The sequence below is a fragment of the Lithobates pipiens genome, unplaced genomic scaffold (genome assembly GCF_037356315.1).
Source record: "Lithobates pipiens isolate NorthernLeopardFrog02 unplaced genomic scaffold, aLitPip1_a1.2 Scaffold_23, whole genome shotgun sequence".
Taxonomy (NCBI): Eukaryota; Metazoa; Chordata; class Amphibia; order Anura; family Ranidae; genus Lithobates; species Lithobates pipiens.
The window spans coordinates 123,851,518-123,876,291 of NW_027507785.1; the positions used below are offsets into that span (position 1 = coordinate 123,851,518).

The 24,774-nt window shown below is 46.7% G+C and overlaps 1 protein-coding gene across 4 annotated transcripts in view; it reads right to left on the reverse strand.

Annotated features, from left to right (window-relative positions):
* Window positions 1-24,774, reverse strand: part of SUN2 (Sad1 and UNC84 domain containing 2) — a 213,860-nt gene that overhangs the window by 34,795 nt on the left and 154,291 nt on the right. For all 4 annotated transcript variants that reach the window (XM_077452306.1, XM_077452307.1, XM_077452304.1 and 1 more), the window contains exon 18: window positions 3,843-3,935. In XM_077452306.1, coding sequence (XP_077308432.1) covers window positions 3,843-3,935 — 93 coding nt within the window. The remainder of the gene's footprint in view (window positions 1-3,842; window positions 3,936-24,774) is intronic.

A 24,774-nucleotide genomic window follows, 5' to 3' on the forward strand; every position in this document is an offset into this window, starting at 1 on the left:
ACTCTTACGCATAGGTACAGACATAATGGATAGTCTAGAGACCTGGCAAATTACATTCTCAAGAAGGGACAGCACAAAAACAACAATTCTGATGGCATCAGCTGTAAGGCAGGTCCATGCTCTCTATTCATATGTCCTGTCCAGTTATGCATAATCTGGCTAAAGTACATAGAAGCAATAGCTAGCTCCAGGGCAGGACTCGCAAGGGTGAAGACCACCTTTAAGACAGCTTCCAGATGCCTATGAACAGATGTCAATAAACACCTTACAATTCCTATTGAGGATGTACCCTCTTTTATTAGTGATGCACCGAAATTTCGGCTGCCGAAACATATCGGCCGAAAATGCCCTTTTCGGCAATTTGCCGTAAGAGAAAAACGGCTGATAATGGAGCCGAAAATGGGGCGTGGCTCCGCCCCCCGCCCCTGGTGACGCCCATCATGGGGGGTGTATAGCGCAGGAGAGCCGCCTCCGCCGCCTGTTTGATCACAGCGCCGGGAACATCACAGCTTTCATTTCAATAGCTGTGTGTTCCCGGCCGCGCGTCGTCACACGCAGCCCCTCCCCCTTGTCCGGGCACTTAGATAGACAGATCATCCGCAGGATTGGACGGATGATCTGTCTATCAAAGTGCCCGGACAAGGGGGAGGGGCTGCGTGTGACGGCGCGCGGCCGGGAACACACAGCTATTGAAATGAAAGCTGTGATGTTCCCGGCGCTGTGATCAAACAGGCGGTGGAGGCGGCTCTCTTCCCTGCACAGGCTGGCTGCAAAATGGCACACAGGCTGCAATGGGACACACTGGCTGCAAAATGGGGCACACTGGCTGCAAAATGGGGGACACTGGCTGCAAAATGGGGGACACTGGCTGCAAAATGGGGGACACTGGCCTGCAATGGGGGACACTGGCCTGCAATGGGGGATGCCTCCTGTACCACGTCCTCTGTCTCTGACCATCTCCTGTACCATGTCCCCAGTCTGACCATCTTCTGTACCATATCCCCTGTCTCTGACCATCTCCTGTTCCATGTCCCCAGTCTCTGACCATCTCCTGTACCATGTCCCCAGTCTCTGACCACCTCCTGTACCATGCATGCAGTCCCTGACCACCTCCTGTACCATGCATGCAGTCTCTGACCACCTCCTGTACCATGTCCCCAGTCTCTGACCACCTCCTGTACCATGTCCCCAGTCTCTGACCACCTCCTGTACCATGTCCCCAGTCTCTGACCACCTCCTGTACCATGTCCCCAGTCTCTGACCACCTCCTGTACCATGTCCCCAGTCTCTGACCACCTCCTGTACCATGTCCCCAGTCTCTGACCACCTCCTGTACCATGTCCCCAGTCTCTGACCACCTCCTGTACCATGTCCCCAGTCTCTGACCACCTCCTGTACCATGTCCCCAGTCTCTGACCACCTCCTGTACCATGTCCCCAGTCTCTGACCACCTCCTGTACCATGTCCCCAGTCTCTGACCACCTCCTGTACCATGTCCCCAGTCTCTGACCACCTCCTGTACCATGTCCCCAGTCTGACCACCTCCTGTACCATGTCCCCAGTCTCTGACCACCTCCTGTACCATGTCCCCAGTCTCTGACCACCTCCTGTACCATGTCCCCAGTCTCTGACCATCTCCTGTACCATGTCCCCAGTCTCTGACCATCTCCTGTACCATGTCCCCAGTCTCTGACCATCTCCTGTACCATGTCCCCAGTCTCTGACCACCTCCTGTACCATGTCCCCAGTCTCTGACCACCTCCTGTACCATGTCCCCAGTCTCTGACCACCTCCTGTATAAAAATATTTTTTTAAAACAGTCATTTTCATTATCGGTGTTGTTTCGGTATCGGTTTTTGGCCTAGTGTATTTTTCATTTTCGGTATCGGTTTCGGCACCAAAAAACCCATTCGGTGCATACCTATCTTTTATGAGTACTGAAATGGCAGGATCCATCACGGGAACAGTCTATTTCTTTTTAAAATACTTTCCCATAGGCTAAATCTCAGCAAAAAGCTTGGGTGGGATTAAAACCCTTTCAGCACTGGGCCACTCCTCATAAACTGCACAATCAATCTATGCATGTATTAGAAAATCTTTTTTTTAGCTCCCATGGGGACTTATTTGGGTTGTAAAGAATCGGGTAGTTTAAGGCAAAGTGTGCAACACATCAATTAGTATGTCCACTATAGATAGCATTTGGTGTGAAGCTGCAGATGGTATCTCATCAAACGCAGGGGAGGGAAAGTACTCTGTTACAAAATCGGGGTCCTCAGCACTTCCCTGCATAATATCCCCTCCGCTTCTGAATCCTGAACTGGATCAGGAGGCATAGAGGATGTGTTGTATTTCTGGCTTCTGGAAATCAAAGGTTCTAGATGTGCAGAGTATTTAGACATAGTGGCAGAGAAATCTGCTTTTGTCAGATAGGCTGCATGTTGCATTTCTGAGAGGGAGCAAGAGCCAGATAATGGAAGTAGTGTAATAGTATAGAACATTGCTTTGGGACAAGAGAACAGCTATCACCCTGAGCAGTAGAGTTTTCTGTAAGCCATTTGTGGAAAACATGCTATTCGGCCTGTTTGTCTCCAGTTCCCTTGCAACTATGATCAGCCACTGCCAAGTGAGTGGATCCCCAGTTGGATACTCACGGATATAAAGTTCAAAATTGATGTGGTTGTGCGTGTTGAGAAACAGGAACTGCTACAATACAGGCAGTGACCATGTTACTGTCTCTCTATTTCTGTAGAAGATGGCAGCAGGAGTGCAGCAACATGCTGTGTGAATTTCTGATGGAGAAAGCAGGCGAGAAGATACAGCGGAGGAGAAAAAACACCAATTTTAAACAGTTTAAGCCACTAAAATGCTAGAGGCAAAATAGCAGGGGTAGCAACAATAAAGTGAACACCATCCAAATACTCTGCCAATAGAAAACTGGGATATAGTGTAAATACACAGGGAAATCCTGTCTTACCTTTTTTTATGATGCTGGATGTCCAGCCTTCACAGTGGGAATACACCTGAGGGGTCTAGAAACCATAAGAATGGACCATAGTCCTAGACCTGTACGGCATCCTGTGGTTACGTACACATGCTGCACTTTGTGCCAAGGTGAGTGCCTAATGCAAGATACAGCACCCGAAGCAAACATTACAGGCTGGCTCCAAACAGTGGGGTCCGGATACAGCCTCCCAAGGTACGCACTGAAGGTAACGGATCTAGGAATTGTAAGATAGCCTAGGGCAGCAAATCAGATCTTGATAGATGCTTCAGAGAAAAATTTGAATGGTTACAAAAATAAAAATAATTATCCAGAGGAGAACAGATCCATTACCTATGCACAAATACTAGAGGGTCATGGAATGGGAGGAGTTATATTGTACACTCTGGGGGCAGCCCTAGCAAATTTTGCACCAGTGTCCTATCACATGAAGGTAGCTGCACATAACCTGTAACTAAAAGTGCAAGTCTTATGTTCTAGGGCAGGGATATGCAATTAGCAGACCTCCAGCTGTTGCAGAACTACAAGTCCCATGAGGCATAGAAAGATTCTGACAGCCACAAGCATGACATCCAGAGGCAGAGGCATGATGGGATGTAGTTTTGCAACAGCTGGAGGTCCGCTAACTGCATATCCCTGTTCTAGGGTAATAAATGTAACCTTATTTTATATACCTCCTGTATCATCTTTATATATATTATTCGTGTCATCTGTAAATAAACCAAACACGATTATTTCAATGAAAAGCAAACTACTTTTTCAAACAGGAAACCTACACTTTTGCTTCATTGTGTAGTTGATTACGAAGCAAACTATTGGGAGAGGATTTCGTTTTTTTTACCTTTATAGGGAAAGTCTGAATAGGATCTCCATCTTGACTGTAGGTGAAGTTTCCAAGAAGAACACCTTCTTTCTGTGTTTCTTCCTCTAAACCCTGTGATGACAAAAGAAAAAAATGTTTATATAGTTGCATGATAGGAGGGTAAGAATTGAAAGATAAATATTTGATCAGTTTGGTTATAACTATGTCATTATTACACAATAATATTGTGGGTCAGAGTACATCTATGATTAACAAATTACATTTTTTAAACTACAATATACCCATCATAAAATTAATTTAAATAATTTGTATACATTTCTCATAGATCACCATAGAAACCAATCTGGATATGAATCTCCCAAAGTAATTTTGATGTAGAATGGAGCTATCCATACTACCAGTAGCGGGAATGTATAAATCACCTATCAACAAATTGGTTAGGGCTGCTTTATATAATATATATAAAATCCTCTGATCTGAGCCCTCTAGATCAGACTTTGTAACATCATCAAGTTTTTCCTGGCTTCTAGCCATAAGTACGAACCACTGCTGTCATCAAACTGACAAGGTATCTGTGAGGGCAAACAGACTTGTGAACGTTTCAATGCATGCTGCCCTATTTTCAAGCGTACAGAGAGCAGAGTCCTGATCATTTTAAGTTCTTCTTGCTGGCTTGGAGCCAACTTGTACTGTCATTAGTCTGCTTACTATTAGGGTGCAAGAAGGGAAGTAGATACAAGACATGGCAAAGACTCGCAGAATAACCAAAAAAAGTGAGCTCAAAAGCAACAGCAGCTAAATAAAAACCCAAAAAAACATATGATGCCGTAAACAGTTGCATATAGGATCCACACACCCCCCTATGGTTGAACTCATTAGATCCAATGTACCCCCAAGCAGTACTGCATTGCAGGTCAGGTGGGCCTAGTATGGTGAGCCGGGTGATGAAAACGCCAACTCCTGGGTGCAATTCTTCCTGGGTTATTTTCAGGCACAAACATATGGAGAAAGAGCCCGCATAGTAATAGTATGTCTTGTTTAATTCATTAAAATCAATCTTTACAGAGTTCCAATCATAAAATCAATCTTTACAAGGTTCCAAGGTGGAGGGCAAACAGATGAACATCAATTACCGGCCCATTAATTAATAGGTTCTCTCACAACCTAACTGCAATTGAACAGGCATCGGACGTGATGTCACCGTGGTGCCGCAAGCTGCATCTGACACTGCGTTTCTCCTTTCCCACAGGCGACTATGAAAGATGTTTTTTATGAAAGTCTTTGATAATTCCCTGTGGGAAGGGATAAACGCAGCTTGCGGCACCACGGTGACATCATGTCTGATGCCCGTTCAATTGCAGTTAGGTTGTGAGAGAACCTATTGATTAATGGACTGGTAATTGATGTTCATCCGTTTACCGTCCACCTTGGAACCTTGTAAAGATTAATTTTAATTAATTAAACAACACATAGTTTACTATGCGGGCTCTTTCTCCATATGTTTGTAGCTGAAAACACTCCACGAAGGATCGCACCCAGGAGTTGGCGTTTTCATCACCCTGCTCACCACGCTAAGCCTACCTGACCTGCAACGCAGTACTGCTTGGGGGTCCATTGGATCCGGTGAGTTCAATCATAAGTGTAGTGTGGATCCCATATGCACCTGTTTACATTATTATATTTTTTTTTAGCACAGCAGCGCTTTTGAAAGGAACTTATCAAATGAGAACTGTTATAAGTTTATGTGAATGTCTTTTTTGGACTTTCACTGGTCACATGCTTAATATTGATTTGCACTATTTCTAGTAACGCAGCACCAGTGAAAAGCCTCTGTGAAAGGAACCTTCCAATTAGAAGTTTATACATATTTGCACGTGTTTACGTTTTCACTGGCTACATGCTTGATATTTTTTTTTTTTATTCATTTTGCACTTAATTTTGTATGCACTACAGTTGCACTTCATTGTAATTATTCAGGCTGTCAGCGCTGTGGTACTCATACTGAAAACATTCCATGTTTTGACTTATGTTATGTACAGCAGTGGCAGGCCTAATCACTAATTAGTATCTTTAGTGTAGGGGATTGTTTTTTCACAAGTGTTATTTGGCCCTGCCATTCAGGAGTTTAAGAGCACCAACGAAAGTGGCTAGCTGAAGACACCAAATTTTATCTTTTGTTCAAAAAGACTGAAGCTACTAGTGCCATACAGACCCGCACAAACCTGCAAGACAAAGGCATAAAAAGCTAGTATGCATAGTATACTAGTGTATTATGAAATACTCACCTTAGATTGAAGCCCCACAGCGGTCCCAGTACACGGATCCAGCTGGCAAAACCACTCACAGAGTTACTTCTTGGTATCACAACCTCCGGCGCTGTGACTGGCTGGAGCCGCGATGACAACACTCCTGCACGTGCGCTCGGGAGCTGCTGGTAACGGCACACTAGCTGAAACAATGGCACGAATGTGCCATTGCTTCAGAGCACATGTGCCGATGACGTTAGAGGAGATAACTCCTAAGCTGTGCAGGTTTAGGAGATATCTGGGGTAGCTACAGGTAAGCCTCATTATAAGCTTACCTGTAGTAAAAGTGGACTGTAAGTGTTTCCAACTACTTTAAGCCATTACATGTTGATTTTAATAAAGTATTTAACCACTTGCCAACCGCCCCACGACGATATAAGTACAATGGCATTGGTGGCAAATGGGCATACCTGTACGACACTTTTAATTTGCGGGGCTAGTAGACACGCGCGCTCGTCACGTACTGCGTGACCGTGCCCGCAGGTCCCGCGGACTTGATGTCCGCCGATGTCCCGCGATCGTTTCACGAAGCAGCAGAACAGGGAGATGCCTATGTAAATAAGGCATTTCCCTGTTCTGCCTAGCAACATGACAGAAATCAACTGCTCCCTGTCATCTGAAGTAATGATCTCTCATGTTGTAATGAGCCCATCCCCCAGTTAGAATCACTCCCTAGGACACACTTAACTCCTTGATCGCCCTCTAGTGTTTAACCCCTTCCCTGCCAGTGCCATAAATCTATCCCCTATTTTGTAAACGTTATATCTTTTGCGCAAATCAATCAATATAAGCTTATTGTGATTTTTTTTTTACCAAAAATATGTAGAATACATATCCTAAACTGAGGAAAAAATTTGTTTTTTTTATATATTTTTTGGGGATATTTATTATAGTAAAAAGTATAAACTATTGCTTTTTTTAAAAACTGTTGCTCTTTTTTTTATGGCGCAAAAAATAAAAACCACAGAGGTGATCAAACACCACCAAAAGAAAGCTCTATTTGTGGGAAAAAAGGAGGTAAATTTTGTTTGGGTGCAATGTCGCACGACTGCGCAATTGTCAGTTAAAACGACGCAGTGCTGTATCACAAAAAGTGCTCTGGTCAGGAAGGGAGTAAATTCTTCCTTGCTGAAGTGGTTAAAGTTGGGCCTGTGGTGCCAGGGGACAAAATAGAGGCCTGACACAGAGGGTCATTCCTCTGCTCTCCTCCTGCCTGGACTCAGAGCCGACATGAGTAAGGGTAACCAATCTGGTACAGATTGCCATATTGTAATTTATTGTTATTGACGTGTTTGCCTCTGCTTTTGGGGTTATTGTCATGTTTTGAATCCCCTGAAAGCAGCCTGAAAATAGTATTGCTCTATATTGCTCATAACCTCAGTTATTTCTCTACCATTGTATTCCTTGAACATATATATTGTTACTGTTTGTTACTTTTCCACAGAAATATTGCAATACAGACAATTTCTGTGTTTTATCATAATATGTGTGTTTCTCATTAGTTATTTAACTTACACCATTACCAGGTGTGCCAGAGGGGGCTGAGACTGTTACTAGGGTTGAGAGGCAGCGTAAAGACTGAACAAACTTAAGCGGCTTCTCTGGGGGTAGTGCTAAAAAAGGTATGCCTGACTTCAGGGGATTTCTTGAAGGGGGCCTTCCTCCAAAAACAAAGTCAATCCAGTAGAATCATGTTTGTTTTGAGAGGAGAGAATGAGGTCCATCTGCTTAATATCCTCCACCCTGCAATTGCATGACCATGTGGATGTAGAGAAATACAGGATTTGCCAGCATCTAGCAGGTAGCCAAGGACAGATTAGTTGTATGTTTTTGTGGAGTTGGTAGAAGGCTGGGTCATCCAAGATGATAAAGTCTGTTTTGGGCAGAATCAAAACACATGGAGGACAGAGCCTTCATCAGCATTACAGCACCAAAATTTTTCAGTAACTCCTGAATATAATTTGTGAAGAATTGTGAGAGGTCTGTACTATCTGGACAAGATTTTATATAGTTTTTCTTGAAATCTTATACAGACTGAGGATTTCAGAGTAAAGTGAAGAATCTTTAAGCATTATTTTGGTGCCAGAGTTTTGTAGATCATTCTTTTATTGTTTGAGGTATGGAACCATTTGGCCCAATTTTGCTTGGGAGAAACAGGTGCACAGAGTGGAGTCTCGGAGCAGGCCTAGGTCAGTGTATTGTGCATCAGCCAGTCGTGGCCTTGAGAATAACACAGGAGACAGCAAGGAGGGGAGAAAGCGTTTAGAGATTTCCATAAGTTTAGTTTTAAGCGGCCCATGGTGGTCATCTGGGTATTAATAGATGACCATTGTCTTCAGGGAGTGAAGTGAGAGGCTTGGAGTTTTTTCACAAGTAAATTTCAAAACAGACCCTCTATTTTACCTAGTACAAGGTTACAGAGTATTGGTTATAGAGGTGACTGAATCAGGGATGGGTTGTGTTTCTGAAAGGCCTTAGAGTAGACTTGCATTGAGGGTCCAATCATTAGATGAGATTTTAACTATGCAGGAATTTGTGGCTAGCATCTAGAAAGCCCATCAGAGGTTCTAGTGTGATCCATTGTTTGGTGCCAACAGGTGGCCGGCCAAGAGGTGTTTAGGTATGTCAGGTATCACTAGCCTATCATGTGCCTTGGGAAGGTGCTTTGGGAAGGTACGTGTTTGTTGGGGAATCATTGTGCTACCCATTGCTTCAGATTTTTTTTAGTTAATTTTGAGAAAGAGCAGCGTTTTTTTTTCATTCTTTCAGAGGGTTAAAAAGGGAAGTATGTGGTTGGGTAAGGGAAAGGTGAAGATCGTCCACATAAGTTTTGCAGAACCTTCAGGTCTGGACCAAAGTGGAATTTGGTCAAAATTTTGCCTGTTATTTAGTTTACATGTTCATTGAAAAACTGAGGTGATCACCCCGGACGCCATACAGAACTTCTGACTGAAGTGGAAAGTGATACAGTTAACAGAATTATTACTATTGCTGCTAAATGTTATTGCCTCCCATTTAGGCTGGTCATTAGAAAGCCAGTGGTCACCAGCTTTCTAGCAACTACTGCAGATGTGGAAGTAAGGGATCATTTAGGTAAATGTGTGGAGTAATTACATTTGCCATAAATTATATGAAAATCTTTTCTGGGGTCCCTCAGCAGCGCTTCTGGCTCATCCTCTTTGGGGGCACCAAAGTCCCGTTGCAGCGTCCATTGACAGCAGGAGCCGGCCCTGCCCACGGCTCCCATGTCACTGGATTTGATTGACAGCAGTGGGAGGGCATAGCTCCTGCTATCAATCTAGCCAATGAGGACCCGAGACAGCAGCTGGAGCTGCTGGGCTCGTGCTCATCGCTAGAACGATCGGGTTCAGGTAAGAAAATGGGGGACTCTGTGGAGCAGGTGAATGTACCATAGAATCCATTAAGGTGAAAAACCCTGAGACTTTTACAACACCTTTAAGACTGGATGGCTAAATACGAAGGTAAAAATAATTATAAATTAATAAATATAAGGCCAAAGTGTCACTGTCTGCATTTCAAGACTACAAATAATGCAATAAGAAATGCAAGTGCGTGATCAGGGCAGCTAAAATAGATTACAAGAGACATATTGGTGAAGAGAGTAAAAAAATCCCAATTTTTTTTCCAAATATAATACTAAAAAGACTAGTTCAGGACATATTGGCCCCCGGTGATCAGTGAAGTTGGTCACAGGTGTCAGGGAGAAGGGAAATGTATATTCTCTTCAATTTATACTAATGAAAAAGAGGGTTATAACAAGCAAGACAGTAAAACTAATAACAGTCTGTTGAATATATCCTTGTGGCTAACAAAAAACATTGTTCAAAAAAAAATAGAAAAACGTAAAAGCGTCTGTAAACACATTTTTCCCCCCCCTAAAATATATATACTTACCCACTATGTGCAATGGTTTTGCACAGAGAAACACCAGCCCCCACCCTGCTAACTTTCCTACTTCTTCCTTTAAAACAGTGGTAAAGTCCACTTTTTCACTTGTACCTACGGGTAAGCCTCTAGCAAGGCTTATCTGTATGTACAGTGATTATCTCCTAAATGTGGACCGTTTAAACCTGCACAATTCACATTTGTGGCAACCAGTGACGTCACCGATGTATGCATACTGCACTCTGAAAGGATGAAAGGACGGCACACTCGAGTGTTCAGAGCGCAATGCAATAGTTGTGATTCCGATACACATGTGCAGGAGTGCCATCATTGCGGCCCGCTTATTCAAACAACTGAAGAGCACAAACCTGGAAGAAGGGTTTCAGATGAAGATGGAAGCCATGTCAGTGGTGACAGTGTGCTGCTGGAGGAATCTGCTTTACAAGCAAGTCTGTCATATTGTGCTATTATACGGTGCATATTAGCACATCATGACATTAACCTGCAGGGGGACCTTTTTTTAATCTTTTGAACAAGAGAGTTTACTACCGCTTTAAGGTGGCCATACATTGTACAGTCTCCTTTAGATCTACTATCAACTATGTAGTGTAAGAACCTGCCTGATTTGATATACTTGAATAGACTGTTCAGGTGGGTTCTCCTATTACTTAATTTTGTTAAATCTAAAGGAAATTGCACAGAAATTGTATATTTAGGTTGCACAGTGTATGGCCAGCTTTATACAAGTACATGGGAGGGAGACATTCAGCTGTTGCAATCCAGCTCAGTATAGGGGAGGGTGTAAACAAACCAATTTCACTTTCAGGCCCAATTCACACAATATAGTGAAAGCACACGCTTTTGGAGCGTTCTTCCAGTGACCTGCAAATGGCAGCCCATCGATTTTAGTGGGCCGCGCTACTAGCAACAAATGCAGAAAAGCAGCTCATGGGGCAATTTTGCACTTTTCTTTTACCACACGTTTGTTGTACTCAACAAAATACACGTTTGCTTCTGCGTTTGGGGTACTGTTAACAATTAATGGCAAGCGAAAGGGCAAATAGCTAATTTTAGGGTGTATAAAGATGGTCATACAATATACAATCTGATTGTACAAATCACCTTACAATTTATCAAAACTACAGTAAAAATTGGATTTTTGTACTCACTGTAAAATCCTTTTCTCTGAAGTTCATTGACGGACACAGCTCCTTTTATTCATGACCTTAGGGTTATCACGCCACCTTCAGGAGAGGACTAGGGACTGCACAGCACCGCCCAGGGTCAGTCCCTCTGACTATAACCCCTCACCCTGCTTCCTGCTCAGTTCGTCAAAAAGCAGTACAAACATAAATAGGAGGGGTGGGTGCTGTGTCCGTCAATGAGCTTCAGAGAAAAGGATTTTACGGTGAGTGCAAAAATCCCATTTTTACTGTAGTTTTGATAAATCTTAAGGTGATTTGTACAATCAGATTGTATATTGTATGACCATCTTTATACACCCTAAAATTAGCTATTTACTCTTTCGTTCGTTGACGAACACAGCTCCTTTAATTCTTGACCTTAAGGACATCCCCAAGCGGTGTCAAAAAACAAGGGGTGGAAACAGCAAAACATAACTTCACCCACAACAAAAGGAACACCTCAAGAGAGGAGTTGCCATCTTAAATGGCCGCCATCAAAACCAGCGGCCAACTTATGCATCAAAAGATGCGTTTACAACAAACTTGTAACTTAAAGAAAGTGTAAATTGCAACTTTACACAGCTGCCTGCAAAACCTTGCAGCCAAAGCAAGCATCCAAAGATGCGCTTACGCCAACTTTGTAGAATTTAGTGAAAGTGTGAATGGACGACCAAGTCCCTTACACACCTGGGAGACAGACGCTTGAGGTCGGAAAGCCCAGGAGGTTCCAATTGAGGTTCCAATTGCCCCGGTGGAATGAGCCGTGAAAGGAAAAGGGGGCACCCGCCCCTTTAAGGCATAGGCCTGAACCATGATCTGTCTGATCCACCAAGAAATAGTGGACGACGAGACCGCAAGACCTTTTTTCAGACCAGCCACCAAGACAAACAGAGTCTGACTTCCGGAAGGGAGCCGTAGCAGACATATACACCCGTAGAGCCTGGACCATGTCCAGGGAATGTAAGGCAACCTCTTTTGGGTGTGTCGGCTTAGGACATAAGAATGGTAACACAATGTCCTCATTTAGATGGAATGTCAAAACCACCTTTGTGGATGACCAGGTAGGGAGACTTGCATGACAAGGCCGCCAACTCAAAAACTCTCCTGGCAGATGTAATAGCCAATAGAAAGACTACTTTATGAGAAAGAGTTAACAAGGGAATCTTCCCTAATGTTTTCAAATGGCGGTTTCTGAAACGCTGATAGCACCAGATTCAGATCCCATGGAGGTAGCGGTGGTCGAACCCGGAGGGACTACGTGTCGAACGCCTTGCACAAAAGTACTCACCAATAAGTGAGTCGCCAAGGGATGTTGGAAAAAGACAGCCAAGGCTGATATTGCTTAAGGCAAGTTTCTGATCCACTCCTCGCTGCAAAAACAGCAGGATCCTGGAAACTGAGTATGTACGTGGACGGCACCCCATCTCCTCATACATGGAGATGTAAGCCTTCCACGTATGATGATAAATCGTCCGAGAAGAAGACTTCCATGGCCTCAGCATAGTGGAAATTACCGAGTCTGACAGACCTCGCTCTCTTAGTACCTGATTTTCAACAGCCATGGCGTTAAAACCAGCGACGGCAAAGCAGGATGAAGTATCGGACCTTGAGATAGAAGGTCTTCTCACATCGGCAGCCACCAAGGAACATCTGCAACCAGTCTACTAGGTCAGCGTACCAAGGACCTCAAGGCCAATCTGGGGCAATCAGAATCACCGGAATACCCTCGGCCTCCACTCTGCACAGCAGGTGTGGTAGAAGTTTGAGTGGGGGAGGCATAAATCAGCTGATAATGCCCCCATGGAGCCACCAACGCGTCCACCCAGGGGTCTCTTGTCCTGGACACAAACCTCTGCATCTTCTGATTGGGCAGAGAGGCCAAGAGGTCCACATCTGGTGTGCCCCACCTTAGGCAAAGGAGCCGGAATACATCCGGATAAAACGACCATTCCCCTGGGTCCAGCATCTGACGACTTAGGTAGTCTGCCTGCCAATTTTCTACGTTCGGAATGTATATGGCCAAAACATGCCGCTCTGCCCACTGGAGGATGTGAGCAACCTCCCGTGCTGAGCTCCTCATTCCTCCTTGATGGTAGACATATGCTACTGGCGTGGCATTGTCCGACTGGATCCTGGTCGGATGCCCCTGCAGCCTCCTGGACCATGTGGAAAGGCACCGTCTGATCGGCCAAAGCACGAGCACATTGATGGGCAGTTGGGATTATTCCTGCGACCAGAGGCTCTGAGCTGACTGTACGCCCAAAAAATCCCCCCAACCGGTCAGGCTGGCGTCCGTTGTGATCACAGTCCAATGGAGAGGAAGGAAAGATCTCTTGGACTGAAGGGCAGGAGACCTCAGCCACGAGAGAAGGGAATCCCTGAATATCTAGCTCACCCGAATTTGACAATCCAGGGATAATGGAGATTTGTTCCATTTTGAGAAAAAATAGGATTTTTGTACTCACCGTAAAATCCTTTTCTCTGTAATTCACAGACTGACACAGCTCCTCTCTGTAACTACATGGTTTGTATAGCCTGCCATTAGGAGAAACTAGGCAAAATTGTTACACAGAACTTTAATCCCGCCCCGTGCTATCAACCCTCCTCCTGCTGCTAGCAGCTTCAGTACATCAACAAGCAGTATAACGTAGAAAAAAGGAGGGGTGGGTGCTGTGTCGGTCGGTGAATTACAGAGAAAAGGATTTTACGGTGAGTACAAAAATCCTATTTTCACTTATATTCCCGACTGACACAGCTCCTCTCTGTAACTACATGGGACGTTCCCAAGCAGTGCCAAATGAGGGGTGGGAAAAAACAGCATTAAAAACTTCATCCACCATGGCAAGTGAGAACTAGTGAAACTAAACCCACAAAAAAAAAATAGTGTGTGGAAACTCCACCACAAAACCGGGCATCCTCAACAGGAGTGATCCCCCAGACTGCAACCTTGCGGAAGTAATGTAACAATAACGTGTGCAATAACGAAAACAGTACTGTGTTTTTATCAAAAAACCAGGGAAAAAACTCAATAGCAACTACACGGCTGCCTGCAAAACTTTTCGGCCAAAACCAGCATGCACTGACGTCTACCTTGTAAAACTTGGTAAACGTATGGACAGACGACCAGGTAACCGCCTTACACACCTGAGCGACAGACGCTTGGTGTCGGAAGGCCCAAGACGTTACGATTGCTCTTGTAGAGTGGGCCGTGACTGAAAAGGGAGGCACCTGCCCCTTCAAGGCGTAGGCTTGGACTACAATCTGTCTGATCCACCTGGAAATGGTGGCCGACGAGACTGCCATACCCTTCTTAGGACCAGCCACCGATACAAACAGTGAGTCTGACTTCGGAAAGGAAGCTGTGGCAGACAAGTACACCTTCAGAGCCCTAACCACATCTAGAGCGTGAAGGGCCACCTCTTTGTGGTGCTTCGGCTTAGGACACAACGATGGTAATACGATGTCCTCATTGATATGAAATTCCGAGACCACGTTCGGTAGAAAGGACGGTTGCAACACCACCTTATCCCTGTGGATGACCAGATAAGGCGACTTGCGGGACAAGGCCGCCAGTTCCGAAACCCTCCTGGCCGATGTGATGGCCACTAGAAAGACCACCTTCTGTGAAAGGGTCAACAGAGGAATCTCCCTGATATTCTCAAACGGCGGCTTCTGAAGCGCCGACAACACCAGGTTCAAATCCCACGGAGGCAACAGAGGATGCACTGGAGGGACTACATGGTGCACCCCCTGAACAAAAGTACTAGTGAGTGAGACGCTAGGGGTCGCTGAAAAAAGACAGCCAAAGCTGAAATTTGCCCCTTGATGGTGCTCAACGCCAACCTCTGGTCTACACCTTGCTGAAGAAACAGCAGGATCCTGGATATAGAGAAGGAGCGCGGATGCCACCCTTTCTCTTCACACATGGAGATATAGGCCTTTCAAGTACGATGGTATATCTTCCAGGAAGAAGATTTCTGCGTTCTCAGCATAGTCGGAATCACCGAGTCCGACAGACCCCAGTTCCTCAATACCTGGCTTTCAACAGCCAGGCCGTTAAAGCCAGCGATGGTAAAGCAGGGTGAAAGATTGGACCTTAAGATAGGAGGTCCTCTTGCAACGGCAGCCACCAGGCACACCAGGTCTGCGTACCAGGCCCGTTGAGGCCAATCTAGGGCAATCAGGATTAGCAGAATCCCTTTGGCTTCCACTCTGCGAAGTAGAAGTGGCAACAGTTTCAGCGGAGGAAAGGCGTAGATCAGCTGGTACTGATCCCACTGAGCCACCAGCGCGCCTGACGCATCTGCCCACGGATCTCCTGCCCTGGACACGAAGCTCGGGACCTTCCGATTGAGCCGGAAGGCCAATAGATCCACATTTGGTGTGCCCCATTTCAGGCACAGCAGCCTGAATACCTCTGGATGCAATGCACATTCTCCTGGCTCCAGCATCTGTCGTCTCAGATAGTCTGCCTGCCAATTTTCCACCCCGGGATGTAAATGGCTGACAGGGCCGGAACGTGTCTCTCTGTCCACCGAAGTATGTGAGCGACCTCCTGAGCAGCGGCAAAGCTTCTTGTTCCCCCTTGGTGATTTATGTATGCCACAGCCGTGGCGTTGTCCGACTGTATCCTGGTCAGACGCCCTTGAAGACACGTCGACCACGTGTGGAGGCATAGCCTGATCGCTCTCAATTAGAGCAGATTGATCGGCAAATTGGATTCTCCCGTCGACCAGAGGCCCTGAGCTGACTGAATCCCCATCTCTCCACCCCAGCCAGCCAGACTGGCGTCCGTAGTGACCACCATCCATTTTAGAGGAAGGAACGATTTTCTGTCCGGAATCACCGGGGACCTCAACCACCAGATCAGGGAATCCCTGACTGGCTGGCTCACCTGGATCTGCCGATCCAGGGACAACAGAGATCTGTCCAATTTTGTCAAGATCTCCTTCTGCAGGACTCTGGTGTGGAACTGGGCATAAGGTACTGCCTCGAAAGAGGCTACCATGAGCCCCAGCACTCGCATGCAAAAGCAGAGTGATCACCACTTGCGGTTCATTAGTAGTTTGACCGCAGATCTGAGAGTCTGCAATTTGTCTGAGGGGAGAAAGACCCTCGCTTCCCTGGAATCCAATAGTAAACCCAGGTACTCCAGACGCTGGGTCGGCACAACCGACTTCTAGAGGTTCAACAGCCACCCAAATTTTTGCAGAGTCTGCATGGTGATCGCCACATCCTCCTCTAATTCTGAGGAGGAAGAATCTCTCAGGAGATCGTCTAGGTAACCCACGATTGCAATCCCGCGTTGTGGCAGCAACGCCAATACTGGAGCCAGTACTTTGGTAAAGACTCGGGGGGCTGATGCCAGGCCAAGGGGAAGAGCCACAAACTGGTAATGGGCTTCACTGACTGCCAAACAGAAATTTTTGATGCCAAAGGCATATGGGTATGTGCAGGTACACATCCTGGATGTCCAAAGACATTGGAGTGCAGCAACTACTGTGCGAACTGATTCCATTCTGAACCTCTGCACTTTTACAAAGTGATTGAGGGCTTTTAAGTCCAAGATTGGACGTACCCCTTCCTTCTTGGGAACCACAAACAGATTTGACTAGAACCCCAGGAAGCGTTCCGAGTCCAGAACTGGTACAATCACCCCCTTATTCAGCAGGTCCCTTACTGCCCCTAGCAGGGCCTCCCGGCGAACCGGGGATGTGGGTATGCTGGAGGGGAAGAATCTGTTTGGCGGCCAAGAGAGAAACTATCTTGTAACCTGCGGAAATCAGATCGCAGACTCCCGAAGACGACCCCTCACCCGAGACACGGGTGGGGGCAAACCTTCATGCGGTAGCACTTTTGTTCGCAGGCTTGTTAGGCTTGTGGTTCCAGGGGCGCTTCTGACCGTCCGTGGACGTCCTGTCGGGCTGGGTTCGTTTTGCCAAAGCACCAGCCGGACGAAGAAGCCACTTGTGAGCGGAAAAGGAGGGCCCTTGCCTGCGGGGTGGCTCCTTAGCCTTCCTGGCCTGTGGGAGTATTATACTCTTACCACCCGTGGCGTTTTTAATAATGTCATCCAACGAGGCTCCAAAGAGCCTTCGCCAAGGAAGGGAAGATCCGTCAGGGCTTTCTTGGATGCCTGGTCAGCAGACCAGCATTTCATCCAAATAAGGCGCCTCAGCACCACGGCTGACACTGAGGCCCTGGATAGCAGAGGGAGAGTATCCGGGGCCGCGTCACAAACATACTTAAGGCCATGCACTAGTTGGTCTGATAGCTCCACGCAGACAGGGGAGGCATGCTGCTCTCCCAATTCGTGGTGCAAAAGTTTTGCCCACTCCGTCAGTGTCTGCAACACCAGTGCGGATGCCAGTACAGGTCGCACGGCTGACCCCACAATCGTAAACAAGGAATGAGCCACTGCTTCCGCCTTCCTGTCCGTGGAATCCTTGAATGCAGTCCCTCAACCGGAATTGTGGTTACTTTATTTAACCTAGATACTGGGGGGTGCATGACCGGAGGAGCCGACATCTTTTTGAGAAGGCTTTCCTCAAAGGGGTAACGCACCACCAAGTTTTTGGGGACCGAAAAAGGTCAGTTGTGGGCAACCCTATTCCCTGTACATGAATTTGTCAAAATAAGTCAAATACGGGAACACCTTAGGTGAACGTGCTGGCTTGTGGGACCTAAAAGGGACCGATACATCAGCAGAGGGATCCACTGGCTCCTGAATCTTCAGGGTATCACGCACAGCTGTGATAAGTGCTCCAACAAGCGCCTTGTTGAGCCCGGACGGGGAATCATCCTCACTGTCCGAACGGTCTTGGTCAGCCACGTCTGATAGGTCAGAGCAGGGGTCTTCAGCCGCAGCAGGGCCCAAGTCTGCATCAGAGCTCTCCCCAGAGGACTGGGGGGCAGGGGCCTCTTACGTGCACCTTACCTGCCAGGTGCCTCCTCTATCTTACCAACATAGGAGTCAAGGAACGCCATCAGGGTGTCCATGTGCACCGCACTAACCGCAGGTGAACCTGTGGCTATAGCCTGGATTTTGGGGGAAGAAACACCAGTTTCTGAAGCCATGCTGACCCTATCCTGTCTGCCACCTGCAAGGGGACTTAGGACAGTGAAGGTCCCACACTCCTGCTGCCGCGTGGGGGGTGGGGGGGTACTTAGCGCTAGACTCACCACCCTAGGGCATTCTGTGTATGCCAACAATAGTGCCTGTAGTCCCTAGGAGGTTCCCAGATGCAGAGAGGAGAAAAAACTGTCAGCAGCAGCAGCTCTAACAGCAGTGCAACGAACTGCAGAACAGCTTCAGCGTTCAGCACAGAGCCATCCCGTGTCGCAGCGGTGAAGAAAGCATTCAGGCTTTCACAAAATGGCCGCCAATGTAATCAATAGGAATCCTAAGGAAAATGGCTGCTGAAGCTCCCCAGGGGAATCTATAGCTTTCCCAAATCCAAGATGGCCGCCGGAACGGCACCATGCGGTAAAGAGAGCAAAAGTAAAAAACAACTGCCTGCTGACAGACAACCTGCACAAAAAACACTTTTTTGGGACCCCCAGACCTGGACCAGGACTGAACAGCAACCGCACAGAGCGGGCACAGGTGAGAAACAGCGACCCCACACACACACATACATACATACATACACCGCCCGCAGACGTCCCTCTCAGAGGGGGAAGGGAGGGGTGATAGAGACTTGGGAGAGAAGATAAGGAGGTGAGGTGGCCCCCGAATCGACCCCCCAGGGAATGCCCAGTTGCTCCCCCCACCGAAGTAGGGAGAGCCGTACTTACCGGTCCTGAAGAGCTGGGAGACATTCCATCACAGACCTACACCTGCGCTGTTACAGGGTAGCTGTTGGCCTCGTTATACTGTGATCCAAACATCAGTAGCCCGGTCATATGTATACCCCGGAGCATTGAAGCTCACGACCACCTCTGGAGCATGAGGTATGTCGTGGCCTGCCGAGCCGTAGCTGCGGCCTGCCCACGCTCGATGGCCAGACTGGGGAGACTACAAGGATATCATTAACCAGCCTGTCACCCAGCCGGCAGTTGATAGAAGATCTCAGGATCTCATCTTGCGCAAAAAGCATGAAACCTGCAGTAAAAATATGGACCGAGAGGCCCGGAGGGTATCCTAGGTCATTCTCCTTGCTAGGCAAAATAAAAACTGAAGCTGCTAGCAGCAGGAGGAGGGTTGATAGCACGGGGTCTGACACACACCCCCCCCCCCCCCCCCCCGGGCAGGATTAAAGTTCTGTGTATTGTGTAACAATTTTGCCTAGTTTCTCCTAATGGCAGGCTATACAACCAATTTAGTTACAGAGAGGAGCTGTGTCGGTCGGTGAATATAAGAGAAAATGGGTTTATATGAATTCATTTTGTTAATTCCAGGGTATTAAAGAGATGAAGTCATATAAATCATTTTATCATATCATGTAGATATGGACTCATAAGAACAGAATGTAATGTCTGGGTTTCTAATTTAAGACTTTTTTTTCTTTTTGGGGTTTTTGTCATCTTTTCTGTGGGTCTCCTGTTCCTTTGTCTTCCATTGACGTTATGGGGCCGGAAGTAAAAGTAGGTTGGAGGGAAAAAAAATCAGTTTGGTAGACAAGAAAGAAACTATCTTGTAACCCGATGAAATCAGTTTGCAGACCCATTGGTCGGACAGTAGAGAGGTCCACCGAGCTGCAAACTTCCGTAGTTGACCCCCCACCTGAGAGTTGGGTGGGGGAGAAACCTTCATGCGGTAACATTTTTGCTGCAGACTTCTTTGGCTTGCGAAACCAGGGACGATTTTGTCCTTCAGCAGGTGCCTTGTTGGACTGAGAATGCTTACCTGCCGACCCGGGTGAGCGAAAAAGCCATTTCCGAGCAGAAAAAGACGGCCCTTGCCTACGGCGTGGCTTCTTACCCTTCCTGAACTGTGGGAGCAACGTGCTCTTCCCACTGGTGACATTTTCAATAATGTCATCCAGTGAAGCTCCAAAAAGCCTCTCACCTTGGAAGGGCTTTTTTAGATGCCTGGTCTGCAGAGCAGCATTTCAGCCAAATCAGGCGCCGTAGCACCACTGCTGATACTGAGGCTCTAGCAGGGGAACCGTATCCAGGGCCGCCTCACAGTCATACTTAAGGCCATGCACCAACTGGTCTGCCAGCTCTATGCAGACCAGGGGAGACTGTTGCTTCTCCAATTCAAGGTGCAACAACTTTGCCCATTCAGTAAACGTCTGCAACACCAAGGCCATGGCCAGCACAGGTTGTAATGCTGACCCCACTACCATAAACATGGACCAGGTCACTGCCTCGACCCTCCTGTCGGCAGGGTCCTTGAAGGCAGGAGTCCCTTCTACCGGAATCGTGGTTAATTTATTTAACCTGGATACCGGGGGTTCAACGACCGGAGAAGACGTCCATTTTTTCAAGAGGCTCTCCTCAAAGGGGTAACGCACCGCGATTCTTCTTGGGACTGAAAAAGCCTGCTGCGGACTTCCCGATTCCTTTTCAATGAACTTATCAAAATAAGTCAAATACAGAAACACCTTAGGGGTGCGGGCCGGTTTGTGGGACCCAAAAGGGACCGCCACCTCAGCAGAGGTTCCTGCTGCATCCTGTATCTTGAGGGTATCCCGCACCGCAGTGTTAAGTGCTCCTACTAGCGTTTTTCCCTAACTCGGACACAGAGTCATTTTCACTGTTCGAATGGGCCTTGTCCGCATCCTCTGACACGTCAGAACAGGGGCCGCCAGTCATTGCGGGACCAGAGTCTGAATCAGAGCTCTCCCCAGAAGGAGGGGCGGGGGGCATTTTTTACCCCCTTGCGTCCACACACCGCTTCCACTGACAACAAATGTCTCCAGGACTGCTGACAAAGCGTCCATAGGCACTGCGTTTTTTGCAGATAAGCCGGTTGCAATAGCAGGGATGTCTGGGGAAGACGCGCCAGCTTCTGACGCCATGCTGACCCTCACTCGCCTGCCACAACTTAGGGTCTTAAAGCAAGGTACACACCCTCCTAGCTGCTCACAGACTGAGGGGCCCCTCCACAGGACTCACCACCCTGACCGAGTGCTGCGCTGTGCTGCTGCTGACAGCTCTGGCCTGTTTCAGTCACAAAGTGCTCAGAGTGAAAACTGCGCTGTTCTGGGGTATACAGACCCAGCACTAGGTAAAAAACGTGCTGAAGCTACAAGAAAATGGCTGCCGGCTGTCCTTAGCACAAAAATCACCACGAAAACGGTCGTCAAACCTTCTAGAAAATGTCTGACAGCCCATACACTGCATAAGACTACAGGAAAATGGCAGCGGCCTCAGCAAAATGGCGACGGCTTCTCCTGAGGTAAATTTACTCAGACACCTCACAGCAAAGAAAAAAGGAACAGAAAAGTTAAAATGGACCCCAACAGCCAAGGCAGCCCCCCCCGCCAAAGCCCAGAGCCCCCCCCCCGGAGGACCCCCGGCCTAGGTACATACACTGCACCTTATGCCCAGTCACACAGTGGCCCCAGCAGGGGGAGGAGGGAATGAGGGATAGGGAGAGAGCAAAGGGAGCGTTCTGGAGCACCCAGGCCAATTCTGACATCTCTCCTATATCATCATTTATTTGCAAGAAAATTACATAAAACCCCAAAACATTATATATGTTTTTTTGTAAAAAAATTTGATTTTTGTACTCACCGTAAAACCCTTTTCTCTGAAGTTCATTGATGGACACAGCATCTTCATCTTGACCTTAGAGTTATATCGCTCCTTCAGGAGAGGGCTAGGCAGAATATGTTAAAAACAGCAAAACTGCACAGTACCGCCCAGGGGGCGGTCCTACTGGCTAGAACCCCTCACACTGCATCGAAAAAAAAAGCAATACAAAAATAAATAGGAGGGGTGGGTGCTGTGTCCGTCAATGAACTTCTGAGAAAAGGATTTTACGGTGAGTGCAAAAATCCTATTTTCTCTTTCGTTCATTGACGGACACAGCATCTTCATCTTAACCTTAGGGATGTTCCCAACAGCCAGAAAATAACTCCACCCATAACAACCCAACTCCCCCCAACGGAGGAGTTGCAACCTTAAACAGCTGCATGCAAAACCTTGTGGCTTATGCAAGCATCTGAAGATGCGCTCATATCAACCTTGTAAAATTTAGTGAAAGTGTGAACGGACACCGCCTTACACACCTGGGAAATGGACGCTTGATGTCGGAAAGTCCAGGAGGCATCAATAGTCGACCTCCCAGGGAATGCCCAGCTGCTCTATCCTGCCAAGACAGGTGGAACCATACTTACCACTCCTGCAGGGACTGCTGGACACATTCCACAGACAGACCCATCACCTGAGCAGTACGGGGTGGCTGTCGGCCATGGCACATTGTGACACAGACAGCAGTAGCATATTTTTTCCCCTGGAGAGTAAAGCTCACCGGCTGCCCCTGGATCAGATGGGGCATGTTGTGGCCGACCCAGCGCGTAGCTATGGTCTGCTCACGCTTGATGGCCATGCTGGGGAGACTACCAGGATCTATATTATCCAGCCTGTCACCCAGCCCAGCTGTTGATTGTAGATCAGACGAAAAACAAGCTCTGGACTGCCGCACTCTTTAGAAGATCATTTTCTTTTATTGGAAAATCACATCACAGCTCAAAAAACACAGCGAACAAGGAAAAATTGCTGACGTTTCGCACTAGCTGTAGTGCTTATTCATCAGTTCACAGCAACAGCATCACGCCATTTCTCCATACAATTTTCTAAATAAGCCTGATTTTTCTTCAAAACGTGAGTGTTCTTAATCTTCCTTTTTAAATTCAAATACTTTACTATGCGAGTTCTTTTTCATTTTCGATCCACCATATTTCAATATGTCTGAGCTCTGATGATCAACACCTGCTTGCTGTCCATCTTCTTTGAATGTACCAGCACAATATAGAGTAAAGCTTTGGAGACTTCCCATGGAGCAATGATCTGCCGCTTTTTTCATCAAAAGCCTATAACGACTTGCGAGGCGTATGCCTTCCCAATTCCATGAGTTCTGGTAAGCCTCACTCCTAAAGGTGTTGTGGTGGATAGAAAATCTTCACCCTATTCAGAGCACTTTTAAGTGTTGCCTTTTTGATCATGGGAAATCTTCACTACCTATTGAACTAGAATCTTATTCACATTTTTACATATATACTTAAGCGTGTTGTTAAAGCCAACACGTATATTCTCTGGTCTATCTATGATCTATAACCAGGTCACGTATTGGATACAATTTATAATTTATTGGACTCTTTATTTTGTTAATTTATATTATTGAGCACCAATTTTATATTATTCACATCTTCTTGATTTTTCACTTGTTTTTCTGTAATAAGATTGTACATTATTATTTTTCTCTTAGCACTTATGATATATAGGTTTTGACTTATATCTATATGTTTATTGGTATGAATTTGACTATTGATATTTATTGTGGGTATTAAGAGATTTTTATAATTCATGCACACTAGCACTTTTTATAATCACGGTTTACATTCCAGCTTGCCGATCTTTGGTGCGCTGGCCATGTTCTATGGAACCATGTTCCAAAGGGGCCCCTGCCACAGGAGCGGGCTCCACAAAACCCCATGGGAAGCTACTGCACAGACGTGGTCAGCACACTGAAGATCGGCCAGTATTCAAACAGTTCACTAAAGCTGATCAAAAAATACCTACATTCATACTTTTTACAGTACTTGCTTTTACAGCATAGGCTTACTTAACCAATTCCCGACCAGCGCACGACGATGTACGTCGACAGAATGGCACGGGCAGGCATATTGGCGTACAGGTACGTCCAATATTCAATGCCGCCCTGCCATCGGGAGCGTGCCGCCGGCGGCGCGCTCCCGCGCTGGTCGGGACCCCCGTGAGTCCGGTCGCGGGACCCGCGGACTCGATCGCCGCGGGCATCCCCGCGATCGTCTCACGGAGCGGCCGAATGGAGGAAATGCCATGTAAACAGTATTTCTCCATTCTGCCTAGCAACTAGTGACGCTGATCTCTGCTCCATGTGATTGGAGCAGAGATCAGTGTTCACTAAATGAAAGCCCAACCCCCCCACAGTTAGTAACACACCCCTAGGAACACTTAACCCCTACACTGCCACCCCCTGGTTAACCCCTTCACTGCCAGTGTCATTTACACAGGAATCACTGCATTTATATAGCAGTGATTACTGTATAAATGACAATGGTCCCAAAAATGTGTCAAAAATGTCCGATGGGTCCCCCACAATGTCGGAGTCACAATAAAAATCGCTGATCGCCGCCATTACTAGTAAAAATAAAAAATAATTAATAAAAATGCTATAAAACTATCCCTATTTTGTAAACGCTATAACTTTTGCGCAAACCAATCAATAATCGCTTATTGCGATTTTTTTTACCAAAAATATGTAGAAGAATACATATCGGCCTAAACTGAGGGGAAAAAATGTTTTTTTATATATTTTTGGGGGATATTTATTATAACAAAAAGTTAAAAAAAATGCGTTTTTTTCAAAATTGTCACTCTATTTTTGTTTATAGCGCA